Genomic DNA, 21,035 nt, shown 5'->3' on the forward strand with positions numbered 1-21,035 from the left:
TACGCAAATTATTCGGAATTCTAAAATGTTGGTGTAAGTTGATATAATAATAATATAATATTATTATATTATTATTATTAATAATTATTTTATATGTTATAATATTAATATTATAATTATTATTATTATTTAATATTATAGTAATATTATTAATTAATAACAATAACATTATTATTACATAATATTAATTTATTATTTATTTAATATTAATATTATTAATATATTATTATTATTACTTTATTATTATTATTATTATTATTATTATTTTATTTTTATTTTATTATTATTATTATTAATTTCTTAACTTAATATATAAATATATATATATATATATATTTTAAAAAAAAAAGGGGAGAGGAAGAAACCCTACGCGCGCCGTTCCCCCCCCCTCATTCGTTTCGTTTTCTTCTTCTCCACCGCGCCACCCGAGCCCCATCCATTTTCTCTTCTTCCTTCACCCCTTCCTTCCTCGTCTCTGCATCGCCGCCAGCGTCGTCGTCTCCGTCTCCGTCCTCTGCCCCTATCTCCATCTCCGTCGGTGTGCGTAGCCTCGCCGGACGTTCGCCGCAGCCACCATCCGCAAGCCGCAACCCGTCTCTTCGTCGTCGTCCGTCGAATCCCAGCCAACGCCACCGCCGCTCGTCGCCGCTCCACGAAGCAGCCACCCGCATCCCTCGTGTGTCGTCCGCAAATCGCCGCCGCCGTCGTTCGCCGAAAGAAAGAAGCCTCAGAACCGTGCTGCCCGTTTCGCCCAACCCGACCCGGTTCCAAGCTGACCCGACCCGAACCCGTTTCCAGTCCGAGCCACACAAATCCAGGTGAGCCGAGTTGAGTAAGCCGAGCAGAGTGAGCCGTACCCGAGCCGCGAGCCGTACCCGAGCCGCCATCCTTGTCCGAGCCAAGCCCTAAGCCGAGCGAGCCGCGAGCCGAGCCGCGAGCCGAGCCGCGAGCCGAGTAAGCCGAGCCGCGAGCCGAGCCGCGAGCCGAGTAAGCCGAGCCGCGAGCCGAGTGAGCTGAGCCGCGAGCCGAGTTGAGCCGAGCCGAGGCCAAGCCGAGCCGAGCCACAAGCCAAGCCGAGCCGAGACCAAGCCGAGCCGAGCCGAGGTGGAGCCGAGCCGAGCCGAGCCGAGCGCCTTCAAGCCGAGCCGAGCTCCTTGTTTCACCAAGCCACCTAAGCCTTCCTTCCTCCGCTCCGGGTCACGGTGAGTCTTCGGTAAGGATTGTTCTGATGAATTCCCTAATGTTACCTCGTCCGATTCGAGTTTGAATGTTGGATTAAGATATGGCCCTACTTTTCTCCCTTGAAGGTAGTACAGAGTTGACGCTTAAGTTCTCGGGTTCCGCGGCAGACCTGGTTGGAGATAGCTTCCTTTCCTTGGGTAAGTCAACGGATAACCTTTTTAAAACAACTGCTACTAAAGTCATCAACTAAAACTTTCGTGTTTCGTTAGGTAGATCTGTCGAGCGTGGATTTCGATCGAGGGGCATAACCGAGTTTCAGGTAAGGGTTTTCCTACTACTGGACCCCGAGTCCAGGCTAAAACCGTAGTAATCCACAAGGGATTACACGTTAGTGACTGTACTGAATATCTGTATGCGTGTTGACTGTTAAGTACTGATATTATATTTTGTCTGATGAAAATTATACTGTGACTGCTATTTGTGGATTGAGATTTTATGTTGATGGACCTTAAAGTTACGGTTCAGTATGTAGTAAAACACTGGTCTGTATGTGGTTCATGGAGTTTGGACGGGGAAGAACAGTGAGTTCGGTTCTGGTTGGTTAGTCGATTGAATTTAGGGTTTTCCCTAATGGCGTACGAATCGGTAATGCACATAGCAACTGAGAGTGTAGATGTTTAAACCTATACTATCTGACTGACAAAGCCTATGGCGAGACTGTGATATGAATGTCGTTGGGATGTGATTGATGTAGACAGTTTAGTTTGGACTGAGGGGTAACGGTTAGCTTCATCTATGGGGTAGTGTGCCTTACGGATATGTGCATCCTTCGGGAGCATTAGACTGATATGTGCATCCTTCGGGAGCACTAGACTGATATGTGCATCCTTCGGGGGCACTAGACTGATATGTGCGTCCTTCGGGAGCACCAGACTGATATGTGCATCCTTCGCGGGCACTAGACTGATATGTGCATCCTTCGGGAGCACTAGACTGATATGTGCATCCTTCGGGAGCACTAGACTGATATGTGCATCCTTCGGGAGCACTAGACTGATATGTAGGGTACCCCCGAATAGGAAGTTAACTGTTGTCCCCTAACGGGCCCAGTAGTGGGTCCCTTACTGGGTATGTTTATACTCACCCTTTCTCTTCTTTAACTTTTCAGGTAGGGGTACAGCGAGGGGCAGACCGACGAGAGGCAGGAAGGATGCGTGAAGGCCATATGGACGCGTCTGGTTTTCTTATCGCTTCCGCTATGTATTTTGTCTGAATATTTTGACTTGTGATTTTGAACTGGTGCCTTGATATTTTTATTTTGTGACTTTCTTGATTTATTTAAAATAGGGCCCGAAACTGTCTTTTGTAAGGTTTCTAATGTTTTAATGAATCGTAACTGGTCTGTTTTAAATTTTATGTTGAATGGTCGAGTTTTGGTATTTGGTAGTGACCTCAGCTTAGTCCGGAAAAGTTGGGTCGTTACAGTAACTTAACTATTTTATTTTAGGAATCATGTTAACATGTACTTAGGAATGTTGCTTTGACTATCCTGCAGTGGTAGCCATTGAAAATCTATTTTGTTTGATCCGCTCAGACATATATTTTAGGAATCATGTTGACATGTATTTAGGAACTTGATATTTTGTTGTGTTGACTATTCTGCAGTTATGGTAGTCATTGAAAAGCTATTTTGTTCAATCCGCTTAGATATATGTTATAGGAATCATGTTGTTTTGTAATTAATTTGGAGGAGGGGGGCTAAGGGTAAGTTTATGCTAAGTTTCAACATGATGCAAACTAGAACATTGCTTGGTCTGTAAAGATTGAATTGAAACTTACATTTGCAACATTTATATACTATGCTTATGCATGTGCTTATGTAGTCGGTGTTTTTTTTAATCTTTTGCATTCCTTATGGGTCTTTTATTAAAAACCTTGGTTGTATGAACTTTGGGTGCTTATTTTGAAAAGTTTATTAGTCTGCTTATTAAGAAGGTGATTTTTTTTGGCATGTACTTAATTTTTATGCTTATGTTTATGCTTATGCATTTTTCGTAATGAATGTTGGCTAAGATTCATTTTCTTCAAATTTGCATGTAGTTGAAGAATCCATGGACCATAGTATCGATCAAGTTCTCATTTATGCGTCAGTTTGATTAGATTAGGTCACATATACATGTAATATTATAGCAAATTTATCTTTTGGATTATTATAAAATCTTTACCGATAATGTAAGTTATATTTTTTATTATCAATATAAATATCTTTCCAAAAACATATGTGGGTAATGCTAAAATTTAGTATTTAATTTTTTTGAAAGAAGAAATATATGACAGAAAAATGTGTGTTGCGAAAATGAAGAATAACGACACCAAACATGTGTCGACATATAAACGTTTATTAAACAGAAACAATGTCGTTAAAGCACATTTCTTGACAAAAAATTTGTGTAACGAAACAGTTACAACGATAATATATTAGTGTCGAGTTATATTGAAAGGTGACACACTTAAAGCGTTGTTATAAGAGTATTAATGACAATATATTGGTGTCGAGTGATAGATGACGGTGACACATTTAAATTGTCAATGTAATAGTGTTAATGACAATATATTTGTGTCGAGTGATAGATTACGGTGATACATTTAAAGTGTCAATGTAAGGGTATTAATGACAGTATATTTGTGTCAAGGTATAGATAACGGTGACATATTTAAAGCGTCAAAATAAGGTTATTAATGACAATATATTCGTGTCGAGTAATAAGTAATGGTGATAAATTTAAAGCGTCAATGTAAGAGTATTATTGACAATATATTAGTGTCAAGCATAGATAACGATGACACATGATTTGCGTCAATATAAGGGTATTGATGACAATATATTGGTGTTGAGTTATAGATAACTATGACATATTTATTGCATCAAGGTAAAGGTATTAATGACACAATTTTGGTGTTATCTAAGCATATTTAATGACACATTTTCCAAAGTGTCCTTAAATAGTCTTTCTTGATAGTGGCTTCAATTACGCGAAAATTGTGTCGTTGAAAATCTTTATGACGCAAAATTTACGTCTAGCAGCCTTGTTCGTTCATGATTGCTCATGCATGAAAACAATTATATTGTTTATTTCTTATACATATTAAAAGTTGAAATCATAATTAACCATGACAAAGGGTTCAATTGTTCACCTGGAATGCAAGAATCATGTAGTGGTCATAGAGGAAGTGTCAATCCTCATCACGTCTGTAACGACCCAACTCCTTATACTGAGTCGAAGTCATTACTAAATGTAGAACAAGTGGTTTAAGTCATACAATTTAGTAAAAACGCATAAGGTTTGAGAAATTTATTTATGAAAATCCAAACAAAGTAATATGCAAAAATGAAATTTCGTTCTAAAGTCCTACTCGGGCCCTATCTACTTTAAAAAATGGTAAATAGTGAAGAATACTCAAACTCAGGTACTAACGTCAAAAACAAGAATAAGCGGAAGCAGAAATCCCTATGGCTCGCCACGGTCACTTCTGGTCGCTCGCCAGCTTGCCCTTGCCCTTACCTCGTCCTCTACCTGAAAAAAACATGACATGAAGAGAGTGAGTATAAAATACTCAGTAAGGGACTCACTACTAGTCCCACTAGGTGCCTGTTAGCTTCCTATCAGAGTCTTGTAACTGGTACCTAATCTCTGGCACGTTCCCGAACACGTGCAACATGCGCTCCCGTAGGAACGTAACTCTGGTCTTCGGTGTCCCGGGGGACTCCTAGGACAATCGGGATGCGAGGACCCCGTCGAGTCACTCGAGTCATATCTATATCCATGCTAGACTAGTGTCCCGTCGGACCACACAGTCCTAAATAAGTGGTGATCCCGAAGGACACCCATGCAGGTACGACTCTAATAGGCTAAGCTAACAGGTACCCTAACCACAACATACATACACATGGCATCATCATATAATCATAACAGATTAATCATCATCTCACTCTCCATCTCAACACCCGTCGTACAGCCATAACAGTTCTCGTCATCACAACATCATGCTATAATATAACCATATCATCAATCGCATCATACTATCATTAATTTCATGCATCGTACAGTCTAGTCCTCAACATGCACAATTGAAGGTATACGTGACCTCATAATTCTAAACATGGAGCTAGTAGTAGAAATCTCTTACCTGGAGATTTACTTGGCGAGTTCTAACCGCGAGGCAAGTGTGCTTTCCAAGCAACGAGGTCCTAACTGTTTAATACGCCAAAATTCGTAATTAAGTCACCAACGACTAACGGTTCAAAACTCAGTTGAAATGACTTACCCTAGAAAGAGGTTGCAATGCTTGAGCCCTTACTGAAGAAATCCCACGCTGCAACAGTTACTTGGTCCAAGACGTCCCTTAAGGAAAATAATTTAATTATTAAATTAAATTATTTAGTGTCCAAAAACATTGAGTCTTACTGGGTAATGCCAAAATAATTAATTTAATTACCAAAAATTGGATGGAAGGAGCCAAATTAGGCTTGACGGCTCGGCTGGAAAAAGGACAGGGACCGGCTCGGCTTGGAGGTTGAAGATCGGCTCGGCTCGCGGCGTAGATAGGCGCGGCTCGTGGTGCAGACAGGCGCAGCTCGGCTCGGTACAGAGGCTACGCACGTGCGGCTCGCACGCGGGCGCTGCTCGGCTCGCAGGTGCACGCGGCTCGGGTTTCGGGTCGGATGCACGCGGCGCGGGCTGGGCTTTGGGTCACGGAGCGGGGGCTTCGGTCGGGTCGGGTCCTCGCGTGACGAGGTGCTGGCTTCCGGATTCGGGTGGCGCGACGGCTGCGGGTGGTCCGGCTACACCACGGCTTCGCTCGACGACGGCTGCAGACGGACGTTTCGGTTGTGCTGCGTCGGATCGAAGCGGTGCGACGCGGCTGGGCGTGTGAACGTCGGCGATGCGGACGCGGCTGGCTGACGGATCGGCTGCGGATCGCGAAGGGTGACGCGGGCTCAGCTTCGGGCGATGGCTGCGAGAGACGGGCTGCACCGACGAATGCTCGGCGTGAGCGGATCGGCTTAGACGGATCTTCCGACGCGGCTGGAAGCTCGGCGACGGCTCGGGTGGACTGTAGACTCGGCTGAGCTGCTGAACAGAGAAGGGAAGGCTTGGCGGCTCGGGTTCGCGGCGGCAGCGGCGGCGACGGCGGCGGCTAGGGTTTTATTTTTTTTCTCCCTTTTTCTCTTTTCTTTTCCCCTCTTTCTTTCTTTGATTTTTTTTCTTCTTCTTTATGCACGAGACTCAAGGCTTTTATAAAACAATATCTCTTTTCTTTTCCCTTAATAACCCAGACCAACCATCTTCTCTCTCTCCAAATCTCACCAAATTCAACCAACCCTCCTTTCAATTAACATTAATTCACCAAATAATTTCTAAATACTAAAATAGATAAAATAATAAAAAAATACTTAATATTTAAACAAAATGGAAAATCCCAAACTTTAATAAACCGGAAAATTCAAAATGATAAGGTTCTCCCAATAATTTGAATTTTCCAAGACCATACATAAATATTAATAGCAAAATGAACAAAAACGAGTTTGCTGGGGCGTTACATACCACCGATAGGTTTGGCTGGGTGGCATGAACCTCCTCGAGGTCATTGTACTTTTTAAAGTGCCTGTAACAGTCGCTTCGGAACTCTTTAAAGGTGTTGAACATCTAATGCTCAACGAACCTATTCATAGCTTGATCATTGAAATCAAGCACAAAAAACCACTATACATTAGAAAAATAACACATTAGCTTGGTTAACTTAAATATGTTTCAAATGAAATCTTAAATATGTAGTGGATTTAATTACCTGGACGTTATCCTTAACGACCTCAATGTATTCTCCGTCAACGTCTGTCCACTGATGGCAGCGGACGGGAAATGTCTTTTGTACACAAACGCCTATCGCCTGGCTGAAGTGAACGACGCATAGGGAAATAGGCTTCTCCATGCCAGGGGCGTTTATCCACAGAATGCGCTCATTGGCTGCAACATAGCGCTCCAACACTAAGAGTCGAGACTGCACTTATCTCCTAGGAGTCAGAGTCGCAGGTGGTTAAGAAGATAACCCTGCTCAATAAATTATAAGAACATATAATGTCAGAGGAAAAAACATGAAATAATCTTATGTTATAATGTACACCATTATTAGACTCACCCGAATTGTCGCTCACCGATGACGACCCTCCCGTAAGGTTATCTAAATCTTCTGCAAACTTGAGGAACATAACATCCATCTCGAGGAAATATTACATGGGTATGATGACTACATAATGCTTGTGGACATAGAAAACAAATATTTAACAAGCAGATACTAACACATAGCTAGAATAAAAATATAAAAACTACATAAATATGTAGGTACGTGGTTCGTCATTATAATTCGTCGTCGTTGCTTGCATGTGGCAAGTGTTCATCCACAACGTCGATGAAGTCGTCAGTGACATGACGTACAACTGGCGTTTCAACGATTGTGGGATCAACGTCAGTCCTGCATAGAGTGTCATCCTCGATGTGGTCATCCACTCGATGGGTCACAACGATTTCTAGTACATTAAGGTGCTCATTCTCAACATCGTCCACTTCTGACACGTCCCATATACGCTTATTCTAGACGACTTGTATAACTTTCCAATTGCTACCATTTTTTAGGTCATCTAGGTAAAAAACTTGATGTCCTTGAGTCGCAAGAATTACAGGTTCCTCTGCGTACCAAAAACAGGACATGTTGAGAGATTTGTACCCTAGTTCAACGTGTGTTATTTGAATTTTGTTTACGTCCATGTCATACCACTGACACTTAAATAGCCATACATTTCTTCCCAACGGGTATTGAACGTGCAACACTTCGTCTAGAGCACCATAGAAATTATTGTTGCCGCTTCCACTTGCATCGCTTTCACTAATGACCATCAGTCCACTGCTCTGTGTAGTGCGTCGGGAATCAAGGTCAAATGTGTGAAATCTCAGCCCATCCACGATGCATCCATTATATCAACGAATGTTAAATGATAGTCCCATCGCAAGTGAGAAGAAATCGTGAGGTAGATTTTTAGACTCACGTAGTTCTAACACCTGAAATCAATGTGACAACATTATAGACATTTCTCGTGCTTAAATACGTTAGTGCATACATGTCACACTAAAACTTGCTACATACCTGTGCTTAAAACCATTCAGGGAATGTATATTCATGTCTTTTATACAAATCTATAGCATTTTGGGCATGTCGACGTATTAGCCTCAAATGTTTTCTAACGGGGATGAGGATGAGTTTAATTTATGTAAAGAACAATGTATAACAAATATTGATCAACAACTATACCTAAGAATTATGAAGATGAGGAATGCTTACTTGCGATGCTCCGATACTTCGTCTACATTGTTCAGTATGTTCCAACGGAAGAGGCGTTTCTCTTCCTATGATAAGTACGAACACTTGACGCACCTAAAGTCACCAATTACCTCGTCCTCTCCAATGGTATCATCATTTCACTCATTTCTTGTAAATCGAGTCTCTATACCACTTAGGTAAGGCAAACAAAAGGTGCTCGATTCATTCATCACATACACCTCTCCAATTAACCCCTCAGGATGTGCTTTGTTTCTAACATACTATTTGAAAGTGCATAGACTTCTTTCAATGGGATACATCCAATTGTAAGAAACTAGACCAGTAATATTTGTTCCATATGGTAAGTGAACAGCTACGTATACCATAACGCTAAAGAAGGTAGGTGGAAATATTCTTTCTAACTTACAAATATAATTATGATGTCTGCTTGCAATCTATCCAAATCACTTACTCTTATTGTTCTGGCGCACAAGTAATGAAAAAAAATTACATAATTCGGTAATAGCAGTGTACACTTTTTTTGATAAGAATGCTCGAATACCAATAAGTAGCAGTCGATGTAATAAAACATGACAATCGTACATTTTAAGTCTTGATATTTTCCCCTCTTTCATGCACACATCTCGACAAATTGGAAACAAATCCATCAGGAAACTTAACTAATTTCAGGAACTTACAAAACTCAACTTCTATAAGGAACTTACAAAACTCAACTCAATTTCAGGAAACAACTCGTTCAATGTGTAGCTCGTGTGTGTCTTCACCAATTGGTTACCAACTTCTATAAGGTATAAATCCTTTCTTATCTTTAGATCTTGTAGGTCCAACCGAGCATTCGTGGTATCTTTGATTTTTCCTTCGATGTTCAACAATGTACCAACCAAATTATCACAAATATTCTTCTCAATATGCATTATGTCAAGTTTGTGACGTAACAGTAGTCTCGACCAGTAAGAAAGTTAAAAAAAATACTTCTCTTCATCCAATTAAGAGCTCTCTTTCTTTTCTTATCCTTTATTGAAGGATGTTTATTTATAACTGGAAACTTCAACTAATCTAGTTGTTCTAAGATTTCATGCCCATTCATCACCACTAGAGGAGCCCAGCTCTATCTTTCCGTCGTGTAGCCTACTTCTACGCCATGCGTGGTTCTCTGGAAGATAGCGTCTATGTCCCATGAAAGATATTCTACCTCGTATCCCAAACGATGATCTATCACCCATGCATATAGGACATGCCTGATACCCCTTTCTACTTCACTCTGATAGGTCACCATACACTAGGAAGTCATTAATCGTTAACAACAAGACTGCATGTATTTGAAAGAATTGACCTGTAAGAGAGTCACACGTATGCACCCCAAAAGTCCATAACTCTTTTAGACCCTCAATCAATGGTTTGGAGATACACATCGATTTTCCTACCAAAAGATTTAAGATCGGGTATGAGCAATGACATGAAGAAAATTTTTCTCTTTCATGCATTTCCATGGTGGCAAATTGTAAGGAAGTAACACAACAGGCCACATGATGTACGAGGTACTCATTTAACCAAATGGGTTAAACCCATCTGAAGCCAAGCTCAAACGCACGTTCCGTGATTAGAAGCAAAATCAGGAAATTCAGAATCAAAGTGCTTTCATCCCTCTGCATAAGTTGGATGTCTTAACACATCATCTATTTCAACACATTTATCCCTATGCCATCTCATGTGAGTAAACTCTTCCTACGATAGAAAAAAGCGTTGTAATCTCGGTACTAAAGGAAAGTGGCACAATACCTTATGCGGAATTTTTTTCCCTTTATAATGATTAACCTTGTACCAAGCCTCGCCACATGTAGGACAATGTTGCAAATTAACAAACTCTTTCCAATACAATACACAATCGTACTTGCACGTGTGAATAGTCTCGTATCCCAAGCCCAAGTCACGAAGTTTTCGTTTTGCTTCATAAGATGAACTAGGGATAGTACTACTGCACATTGGAAAGGTGCTCTTAGGAGTTCTAACAACATGTCAAATTACTTGTTACGCCAACCATTTAGAACCTTCACATGCCTCAACTTAACCAAAAAGTTCAACGACGAAAATTTAGAACAACCGGGGTACAACTCATTATGTGCTTCATTCAATAAGTTCTGAAATATGTTTGTTCTATCTTCATCTATATCTATCCCAATATTCCTCGACATTTCATTCAATAAGTCTTGTAAATCATTCAACATACCAAACATATCATCTTCTTCATTAAACTGCCTACTACTAGTTCATTTATCAAAGGGTTACTACTAGTTTCTTCCTTAAAGTTTTCTATACATTTAAAACTTAATTACTCTCCATGATACACCCATTCTGTGTAGTAGAGAGATATTCCAAAAGTCAGTAGATGTTGTTCCACACTCTTTAGTGAGTTTCAATTTAAATTCATACATCTCTTGCATGGACACATTAATCGTTCGTAGGCATCAACGTGAAACTTGGAAAATTCTAAAAATTGGGTCACTCTCTCTCTATACTCAAGAGAAAACTTATTTTTAAGTTTCATCTAACCTCTGTCCATCATTTAAGTCCCTAGAACATAAATAGGTTTGATTAGAAAATATCCCTCTCCTCTCACATCCTATAATTACTCCCTTGAATATGCAATCTCTCAAAATTTTCACTAAAACTAACTTCAAACTACAAAGGCTACCATAACTGCAGGGTAGCCAACACAACCTAATTATTAACAATAAAATACTTCAATATTCGCATCATACCCACCCCTTTCAAACCCTCGCAAATACAAACAAATTTAAGACAAAAAAGGTTACCATAACTGCAGGATAGCCATCGCAAATCAACAACGCAAAGTTATTCAACATAAACAGACTACCATAACTGCAAGATAGCCATCCTAAATCAACAACAAAGTTATTCAACACAAACAGGCTTCCATAACTGCAGGATAACCAAAATAAATCTTAACACACATTACAAAATTTTTAACAAAAACAAATTCCATCACCCCCCTCAAATTTTCAATTCAAACCCCACACCCCCTTCAAAATTTCAATTCATCCCCCCACCCTCTTCAAAATTTCAATCAACCTCCCACCCCCACTTCAAAATTTAAATTCATCCCCCTACTTCAAAATTTAAATTCAACCCTAAACCCCCTTCAAAATTTAAATTCAACCAACCCCCTACTTCAAATTTTTCATTCAACTCCCCTCAAAATTTCAATTCAACCACCCACTTCAAATTTAAATTCAACACACATTCAAAATTTATATTTCACAAACAAAAATCTATTCCTAAACAAAGTCCTAAAACAACTTTTTTTAAAAAAAAAAGAAACCCTAAACTATCTAAATAAACCTAAAAATTAAGGATTTTAAAACTGTAAGCTCTCATTCCATTCTCCTTACATGTATATTATTATTATCTAAGTTGTGAAATACAAGTTTAAAATCCAAGTGTAAATTTTTATGGGTTAAATCATTTTGTTAAAAAATTAAAAAAATAAAAAATAAAAAGAAAATTCTAGGAGAAATTTTATTTTGATAATGTTTTGGAAATTTAATAGGTGATAGAAAGGATAAGGAAATGCCAAAATTGAAGTTGGTTTTGAGTTGAGAGCGTAAAGGTCATTTCATATTTTTTTTAAAAAAAAAGAAGAGAAAATATCTCTCATCTTCTCCTTCTCCATTGTAACGCCCCAACATATTGTTTTTTTTTCATTTTATCGTCTTAAGAGTAATTACGTCAATTTTGAATCTGTTTATGGAATTTGATTATTTTGACCTTATAATTAATTAAGGATTAAAGTTATTTATTTTGGTTGGATTTTAATTATTTTTATTTGGAAATAAATTGGTGAAGTTATTTGTTAAATATTAAGGTTGGTTGGTTAAGGAGAGAGAGGTGAGGATTTAATTAGGGAAAAGAAAGAAAGAATTATTTTAAAAAGAGAGAAAAAGGGGGGGATTTGATGAGATTCGGAGGAGGAGAGAGAAGGTGGAGTTATTAGGGATTTAAATGAACCTTGGGACCCGTGTACCAAAAGTAAATTTTTTGGAAAAGAAAAGGAGAGAGAAACCTAGAGAAATTTTGGAAGAAAAAAAAAGGAAATTTGTTTGGAAACCCTAGCCGCCGCCAACCTTAGCTTCGTCGCGCCGCCACCGGATTTCAGCCAACTCGTACGGGAGCTCAGCCGCAATCCCGAGCCGAACTTCCTCGTCCGTCCCGCGCCGCCGCGTCGAGTCGGGAGTTCGAAGCCGTGCAGCCCAGCAACCCAACCCGCGCTCTCCAACCGTCACCTTCGCGGATCGGAAGTTGACGCGTCTCGCCAGTCGAACTCCCTCGTCTGCAAGTCATCGCCTTCGCGGATCGGAAGCCGCTGCGTCTCGCCAGCCGAAACCCGTCTGCAAGCCGTCATCGAGCACCACTAAAGCCATCCGTCGAAGCCGCGGTGTTAGCCGGATCACCCCGCGCCCCGTTCACGCGTAAACCCGACCCGTTCGAACCTCCGCCCCGTGACCCGAGCGACCCGCGTCCGCATGCGCACAGCACCTGCGCCCAAGCTGAGCCGCGTCCGCGTCGTAGCCGAGCCGCTTTTCTCCGTGCCGCGCCTGTTTGTGCCGTGTCCCAGCTGACCCCAGCCTTCAAGCCGAGCCGGTTCCTGCTTCTCTAGCCGAGCCGACCCGCCTGTCCTTGAGCCGTCAGTCTACTCTGGTCCCTTTACACCTATTTTGGTAAACCTTGGACCAATTGACTTGGAGCGTTGGATTTCTGCAGCAAGGGCACAAGCGTTGCAACCTCGACCTAGGGTAAGTCATCTCAACTGCACTTTGGGTTTTGGGTCGTTTGGTGACCTAATTATGTATTTCAGCGTTATTAAACAGCTGGGACCTCGCTGCTTAGAAAGCACAGTTGTCTTGCGGTTAGGACTCGTCGAGCAAATCTCCAGGTAAGAGATTTCTACTACTAGCTCTATGATTAGATCCATGAGTCCGCATACACCTCCAGTTATGCATGTTAAGGACTAGACTGTATAACATATGTAAATTTGTGAGAGCGTGATATGACTGATGATGTGGTTATATGATGGCATGGTATTGTGATGACTTGATTTGTTATGACTGTATGTTGGTTATTGAGGTGAGATGTGAGATGATGATTAGACTGTTATGATTACTTGATGATGTTATGTATATGTATGCCATGATTAGGGTACCTGTTAGCTTAGCCTATTAGAGTCGTACCTGCATGGGTGTCCTTCGGGATCACCACCTATTTAGGACTGCGCAGTCTGACGGGACACCAGTCTAGCATGGATATAGATATGATTCGAGTGATTCGACAAGATCCTCGCAGCCTGATTGTCTTAGTGTTTCCCTCGGGTTCACTACAGACCACTATGTCCTAGGTGCTCCCCCGAGACACCAAAGACCAGATTTTCGTTCCTACGGGAGCGCATGTTGCACGTGTTTGGGAACGTGCCAAAGATTAGGTACCATTTTCAGGACTCTAATAGGAAGCTAACAGGCACCTAGTGGGACTAGTAGTGGGTCCCTTACTGAGTATTTTATACTCACTCTCTCCATGTCATGTTTTTCAGGTAGAGGCCGAGGTAGGGGCAAAGGCAAGCTGGCCAGCGACCAGAAGTGACCGTGGCAAGCCACAGGGATTTCTGCTTCCACTTACACCTCGTTTTAGACATTCAGTACTTGAGTTTTATTTTCTTTATTATTTACTATTTCATTTCTTTAAAAATAGATAGGGCCCGAGTAGGATTTTAATATTAAATTACATTTTGCATATTACCCTGATTTGATTTTCATTAATAAAATTCTAAAGTTTTATTTGTTTTTACTAAACTTTATGACTTTAATCATGTGTTTTACATTTAGTAATGACTTCGACTCAGTATAAGGAGTTGGGTCGTTACAGTTGGTATCAGAGCCCAGTGTTTTAGGTTTTGTAGACTGACCTACGATGTAAGTCATTGTTTTGTTTTGGTTTTATTTTAACCCTATGGCTATACGGTCCTTCATCACTCGCCAGGTATGTCTCAAAGCCTTGCTAATGTTAAGATTATAATCTTGCCTGAATAGACTAGACATAGAAACCTGAGTGTTATGTTCTTGTGAAAAGTTTTGTTGGTGAAATTTAGGGAGAATGTCGCCACGTAGAGGTGCACGCCAAGGAGGTGGTAGGCGTGGCAGAGGAGCCGGTCGTGGCCAGCTGGAGGAGTAACCCGTTGTGCCGACAGCCGACCCTAACGCACCGGTCACCCAGGCGGACCTCGCCGCAATGGAGCAGCATTATCAGGACATGCTGCAAGCTGCTCTAGCGCCTTTCCTCGCTGCCCAACAGAACCAGGCCGCCCCTGTTCAGGACCAGACCGTCATTCCTCCAGCCCCGTGGAAGCTCAGCCCGTGCCAGTTCAACTATCGGCTGAGGCCAAGCACTTGAGAGACTTTAGGAAGTATAATCCTAAGACTTTTGACGGATCCATGGACAACCCCACAAAGGCCCAAATGTGGTTAACGTCCATAGAGACTATCTTTCGGTACATGAAGTGCCCAGAAGACCAGTGTGCAGTTTTCTTCCTGGAGGATAGTAGGGGCACCGCCTGGTGGGAGACTGCTGAAAGGATGCTGGGGGGCAACGTCAGCAAGATAACCTGGGAACAGTTCAAGGAGAACTTCTACGTTAAGTTCTTCTCTGCCAACGTGAAGCACGCCAAGCTGGATGTAGCTAAAAAAAAAAAGAAAAGAAGAAAGACAAAAGAAATCGCATCGAATAGGAGAAGAAAGACGGAAGGGAAAACATGAAATATTTATAAAATGGCTAATTTCATGGGTTTTGTTACACATACCGTAAATATTTCAGTAGTTTGTTATATTAAATTTCTCGTTTAAAAATATAAGGTAAACATAAAAGAAAATTATAAATATGTAATAGGATATTTTTAAATATTTAGTAAAATAAACTAAAGTATTTACATTAAAAAAAAAAAAGTCTATGACTGTTAATCAATGTGACTGATAGAAGTATATCAGTGTCGTCTGTCAATGTCTATCATCGATAGAATCTGACATTTTACTATATTTTGTAAATAGTTTGTCAAATTTGTCATTTTGGGATAATTCTCTTGGGTAATATTTATAAACCAATGTTTACATGAATAAATACAAAATTTCGCATTTTTAAACACGTAAAGTTTGTTACTATTAATACATGTAAAGTTCATATTAATCATGTTTTATTGGATATCCTTATAACATGAGAAATTTTCATAAATATAACAAACTACTAAAATATTTACGGTCCGTGTAACAAAATCCATAAAGTTACCAATTTTTTAAATATTCCAGATTTCCTCTTCCATCTTTTTTCTCCTACTCGCTGCAATTTTTTTCTATCGTCTTTCTTCCTTTCTTCTTCTTTTTTTTTTCGCTGTAATTTCTTTCCAGATTACTTTCTATTGCCTTTCTTCTTTTTTTTTCTTTTTTATTTCTTTCCATCGTCTTTCTTCTTTTCCTCTTTTCTTTACGTCGTTTGGATTGGGGTAACCAAATCAATCGTGTATTAATTATTTATGTCGTTCAGATTAGGGTAACCAAATCGATCGTGTATAAAGAGTACTGAAAATTTTTTACTTCATTTAGATTAGGGTAACCAAATCTAAAACATCGTAAATAAAAAATGTTGAAAAAAATCATTTAGATTGAAGTAGCCAAATTTAAATGATCGTGTAAAAAAAATAAAAAATCGTGCACAAAAGAATTTAAAAAAAAATTGTTTAGCCAAATCTAAACGATCGTGTACCAAAGAATCTTGAAAAAATAAACGATTGTGTAAACAAATTTAAACGATCTGTACCCAATTTTGAAAAAAAAATCATTTAGATTTGGGTAGCCAAATCTAAACGATCATGTAACCAAATCTAAACGACCAAATCTAAACCATCATATAACTAAATTAAACGATAGTATTGAAAAAATAAATCGTTTAAATTTTGCTATCCAAATCTAAATTATCGTGTACCAAATATATAACGCCCGTTGTTGATGGCGTGGTTGATGGAGCATTTTTTGTATTTTCTATTGTGGGCATGTGAACTTTTTTTATTTTTGGAATTTTTCTGTACAGTATAAATATTTTGTTGATTTGTTATAATTTTTAAAAGACCCCCTATAACATTTCATTAAATTTTCTAGGGATAGTTGTAAATGTAGCAATTATATTCAAAATAATTAAATATATAGCAACATTTTAAAAAAATTGCAAATATAGTAAAATCTATCAAAATCTATAAACGATAAGAGTCTATCACTGATAGACTTTGCTATATTTGCAATTTTTTTAAAATATTGCTACATACTTAATAATTAGAGATAGTTGCAAATGTAGCAATTATATTCAAAATAATTAAGTATAGAGCAACATTTTAAAAAAATTGCAAATATAGCAAAATCTGTCAAAATCTATCAATAATAGGAGTCTATCACCGATAGACCATGTAGCAAATGTTGATCTATCACTGATAAACCATAAGAGTCTATCAACGATAGAAGTGTATTACTGATAAACTTTCTATATTTGCAATTTTTTTAAAATATTGCTACATACTTAATAATTATTCTAAAAATTGCTACCTATTATAATTACCCTATTGCTACCTTTTATAATTATTTGATTATAATAGAATGAGAATATTAATTTATAAATATGTCCAACCTATTTACAAATAGAAATATTATAACGACATATTAAGACGAAATTTTGAAACAATATCTTTATATTTCATATGGAAACGGGAATAGTGTTTTTTTCTTTTTTCAAATATGTTTTTTTTCCTGAGTACAACTATTAATTATGATAGACTATATGAGCATTATTAAATCATGAATATATAATAGTAAAAGACTAAACTGAGAACTTTGCAAGCCAAAATAAAGAAAATAGTGAGAATTTTATTTAATATACCAATTAATGGGCACTAATGTTGAATATGGTAATCAACTTGAGAAACAAAAATTTCCCATTTTTGTATGAAATGGGGAACTTAATGAAAAAGCATTGTGGAAAATTTGATAGACGCAAATGCAATAATAATATAGAAGAAATCTAAAGGATGATCAACAGTTAGACTTGATATTGTTTTTTATGTTTTCTGCAGTGTCTTTAATGGCTTCTTTGGATTCTTCAGCTTTGCCAACCACTTTCTCTTTAATGTTTTGAGTTGTATCCTTCACTGATCCCCATGCATCTTCAACTGTTTGCTTTGCCTTTCCAGCCATATCTTGTGCTGTTTCACTCACCTTCCCTGCTACATCCTTTGTTTTTTGAGTCACCTGCATTTTTGTTTTAACAACCCATTATTTAAAGAAAACATCCTTACATGAGAGTTGCTGAACTTCAACTTTAGTTTTTCATGATTCAATTAGTTCTAAATTTGAATGCGTAATAATCTAGTCTATGTATTTTCATTAAATATGTTTCGCTTAAATGAGTATAAACACAGTAGTTATTACATACTACAATTTAATTAATTAGAAATCATTACATATTCAAGAATATAACAATCATGCATATCCAAAATATCAAAATATATATATATATATATATATATATAAGAATTTGTAAACGTAATAAAATTTAGATATAAATATTCATGGAGTCTATTAAAAAAGATACATCGCTAGTAGATTATTACTAGAGAATAAAGTCTATCACTACTCGAAAAATAATAGAGTATAGATTTTACAAAAAATATATATATATATGTGTATGTATATATAATTAGAAAAACGTTCTCATATCATACACTTCAATATTAGAAGTCCTAAAAGTGCTACCAATCTCAATTGGTCTATTTAAGAAACAAAACGAATATATATAAAAGTTGAAAAAATTTTAAGTATATATGAAAAATGTGAAAAGAGTTGGTTATTGTGAATAATTACCTCCTCGGCGGCAGAGACGGCCTTATCTTTTACTTCTTCGGCGGCCTTCTCGGTGGTTCGCTTCACAGCTTGGGCAGCTCCATCAGCTGCTGCACTAACCTGTGAACTTCCCTATACACATTTTCCATTTCCATTAATCTTTCTTTATTATCATTAAAAAACCTATATATATATATATATATATATATATAGCTCCTAATTAACAAAAATAATAGTATTGAATGAAACTAAAATAAATAATAATAATAAAAAATAGCATTATGGTTTGGTTCCTAAAATTAAGTGTCAAACTTAATTTGGGATAATTACTCAATATGTCATTGGACTCTCTATTATGAATTTGCATATGCAGAATAAATCATCGAACTCTATGCTTATTTACTAACATCTTAACATTTTCCAATCTACTTCTAAATACGTTTTCAAAATTTTTCAACAAAACTAAATCCTCTTGAGATATATACACACACATACATATGCAATCATAATTGTTTGGATGTCAATTCGAGGATGTATACGTTTCCAAGCAATCATTTTCTCCCAAATACTTCTATAGTTTCTCCTTGTGTAGTACATGGCCTTTCCAAAACAATTCTCCTCAATGCATGAAAAAAAACTATGCTTAAACTTATACAATCTAGCTACTTCATGAGAAAATAAAATGCCTATAGCAATCAATTAAAAACTACTTCATCCTTTTTCTTAATTACAAAGTTATAGGAAATATTTCGTTAAATGTTAATTTGCCTAAAAGCTATACGGTAATGGAATATAGTTAAATTGTTACACATCTCTAGCTCAGACGGATTTAAACACGATCTTTGTCCTCTAATATCATATTAAATTGATTAACTTGAAATATAAACGAAAAATTATGATAAATTTAATTATATCACCATTTTAAAGATTAAAAAAAAAGGTATTTATTATAGGGAATATGAAAACTAACGTGTCTTGGTCTGAGAGAGACAAAAACTTTAGAACTCCATGGGTTGTGTACAATAATAGATCCAGCACGTTGAAGCTTTGGAAGGGTTGCTGATGTTGCCAAAAAGCTTGCCATTCTTCAATCCAACAAATTTTCTTTTTAATCTCTAATTAATTAGATTTTTCACTTTTTTTATACTTATAATCACATTCAGATCTCAGCTGATGAAAATATTTTGTTCTAAAGCTTTGAGTTATTGAACCTATTTATAATCCAAAAAATGAATTTAAAAAAAAAAAAAACTCATATCGGAAGTGAATGTGTGGAAGTCCGTGCCGAATTCCTCTCCGTGGCTGATGGTTAAAATAAAGCCTTAAGAATAGTTCTTTTGTGGTTTCATTTCTTGATATCTTAAGATTTATTCGTTCTCTCTGTTTTTTTCTTTTTTGTTTTTTTTTTTTTCCTTTTGGTTTTTAATTCATAATTGAGTTAAACTCATGAAATCTATTTAGTTTAATTTATTATAAATTTATATATGAGGATTTGTTTTTGGATTTTCAAATTAGATTGTTATTTGAGATGTATGTTGACCTTTGTGATTATGGTAAAGCTTTATGAATGATATATTCATGAACAAATATGTATATCTTTTGGTATATATTTGTTTGATTGTAAGGCTTTTTTCTAGCTTTTTATCTTTTGAATACATCACTTTTGATCCTAAGACATGATGAAGATGTTAGAAGTGTCAACCTAGTTGAGCATGCACGCCAGAACATTTTATATATATATATATAGTGTGACTAGTGTTACAAAATTAAACAATAAGATCAACAGACCGATATACGTGGTCGTCCATTAATAGTGTGTGAACTACGTTCACATAACAGAGAGAAAATAATTTTATTAAAGAAAATATTTCAAAATACAAAACGATGCTACTAGGTTAGATAGTATATATATTGCACTTCTCTAAACCCTAATGACAAAATCATAAATAACCCATAATTAAGTACATATGCTCAAAAGCTTTCAGGGCATTTCCCCAGAACCCCCACAAGGGACAAGTTGTTCCTAGATCTCGGCATGTTGATCAGACAGGCACAAGATCCTTATACTAGGTTACTCGTAGTGTCACATAACCAATTGAAGGCATTTCAACAACCAAATTAATAATCGATCAAGTCCATGGGAGACTTCTTGCGCGTATATGTTACACGAAAGTATTCATTTAAAGATATATATCCTCTTTTTCTTTTGATCATTTGTTTCAATTGCATGTAAGTGATGCAAGCCTAGCAACTCTAAGTTACATACAATTGATGTTCTTCAAATTTGTTATAAACAATTAATGTGCTTTGAATTTGTTATATATACATTGATGCGTAACTATGCAAGAATGTTTTTTAACAACGCAAGAAATATTGATGGACGATATGGTTGCACGCTTTAGTGTACATGCAGCTGATAGACATTGAATTGATAAGTGAATAAAATTTCTACACATCGAAGAAAATGGAAATGAAGGGAGAGTAAAAAAAGACGGTAGTTTTAGGTCTCATTCGACTTTA

The 21,035-nt window shown here is 37.5% G+C and overlaps 1 protein-coding gene and 1 long non-coding RNA gene across 3 annotated transcripts; both read right to left on the minus strand.

Moving 5' to 3' along the window:
- Positions 1-4,606: 4,606 nt before the first annotated feature.
- Positions 4,607-5,579, minus strand: LOC107991964 (uncharacterized). Its single transcript, XR_001764309.2, has 3 exons — positions 5,509-5,579; positions 5,371-5,435; positions 4,607-4,757 (listed from the first exon to the last, which is right to left on the minus strand). It is a non-coding gene; the product is annotated as an uncharacterized LOC107991964 (long non-coding RNA).
- An 11,944-nt stretch (positions 5,580-17,523) lies between these two features.
- LOC103497533 (uncharacterized protein At4g13230) lies at positions 17,524-19,716 on the minus strand. 2 transcript variants are annotated; one of them, XM_008459753.3, is made up of 3 exons: positions 19,486-19,716; positions 18,537-18,647; positions 17,524-17,924 (listed from the first exon to the last, which is right to left on the minus strand). In XM_008459753.3, the coding sequence occupies exons 1-3, from the start codon at positions 19,597-19,599 to the stop codon at positions 17,709-17,711; spliced, it is 441 nt and encodes a 146-aa protein (XP_008457975.1). In that variant the 5' UTR covers positions 19,600-19,716; the 3' UTR covers positions 17,524-17,708. The 2 variants fall into 2 exon arrangements, with proteins under 2 accessions (XP_008457975.1, XP_050942355.1); XM_051086398.1 differs by having other exon boundaries at positions 18,537-18,635; positions 19,486-19,689.
- Between the last annotated feature and the right edge of the window lie 1,319 nt (positions 19,717-21,035).

Source organism: Cucumis melo, chromosome 1, assembly GCF_025177605.1.
Source record: "Cucumis melo cultivar AY chromosome 1, USDA_Cmelo_AY_1.0, whole genome shotgun sequence".
NCBI classification, from domain to species: domain Eukaryota; kingdom Viridiplantae; phylum Streptophyta; class Magnoliopsida; order Cucurbitales; family Cucurbitaceae; genus Cucumis; species Cucumis melo.

What these genes read in the sequence shown, in the direction of transcription:
- LOC103497533 (XM_008459753.3), bottom strand. Translation starts at nt 19,599, where the DNA reads ATGGCAAGCTTTTTGGCAACATCAGCAACCCTTCCAAAGCTTCAACGT. An exon ending in TCTCTCTCAGACCAAGACAC is followed by an intron (nt 18,648 to 19,485) that starts GTTAGTTTTCAT and finishes AAATGTGTATAG; the next exon opens with GGAAGTTCACAGGTTAGTGC. An exon ending in CCGTCTCTGCCGCCGAGGAG is followed by an intron (nt 17,925 to 18,536) that starts GTAATTATTCAC and finishes ACAAAAATGCAG; the next exon opens with GTGACTCAAAAAACAAAGGA.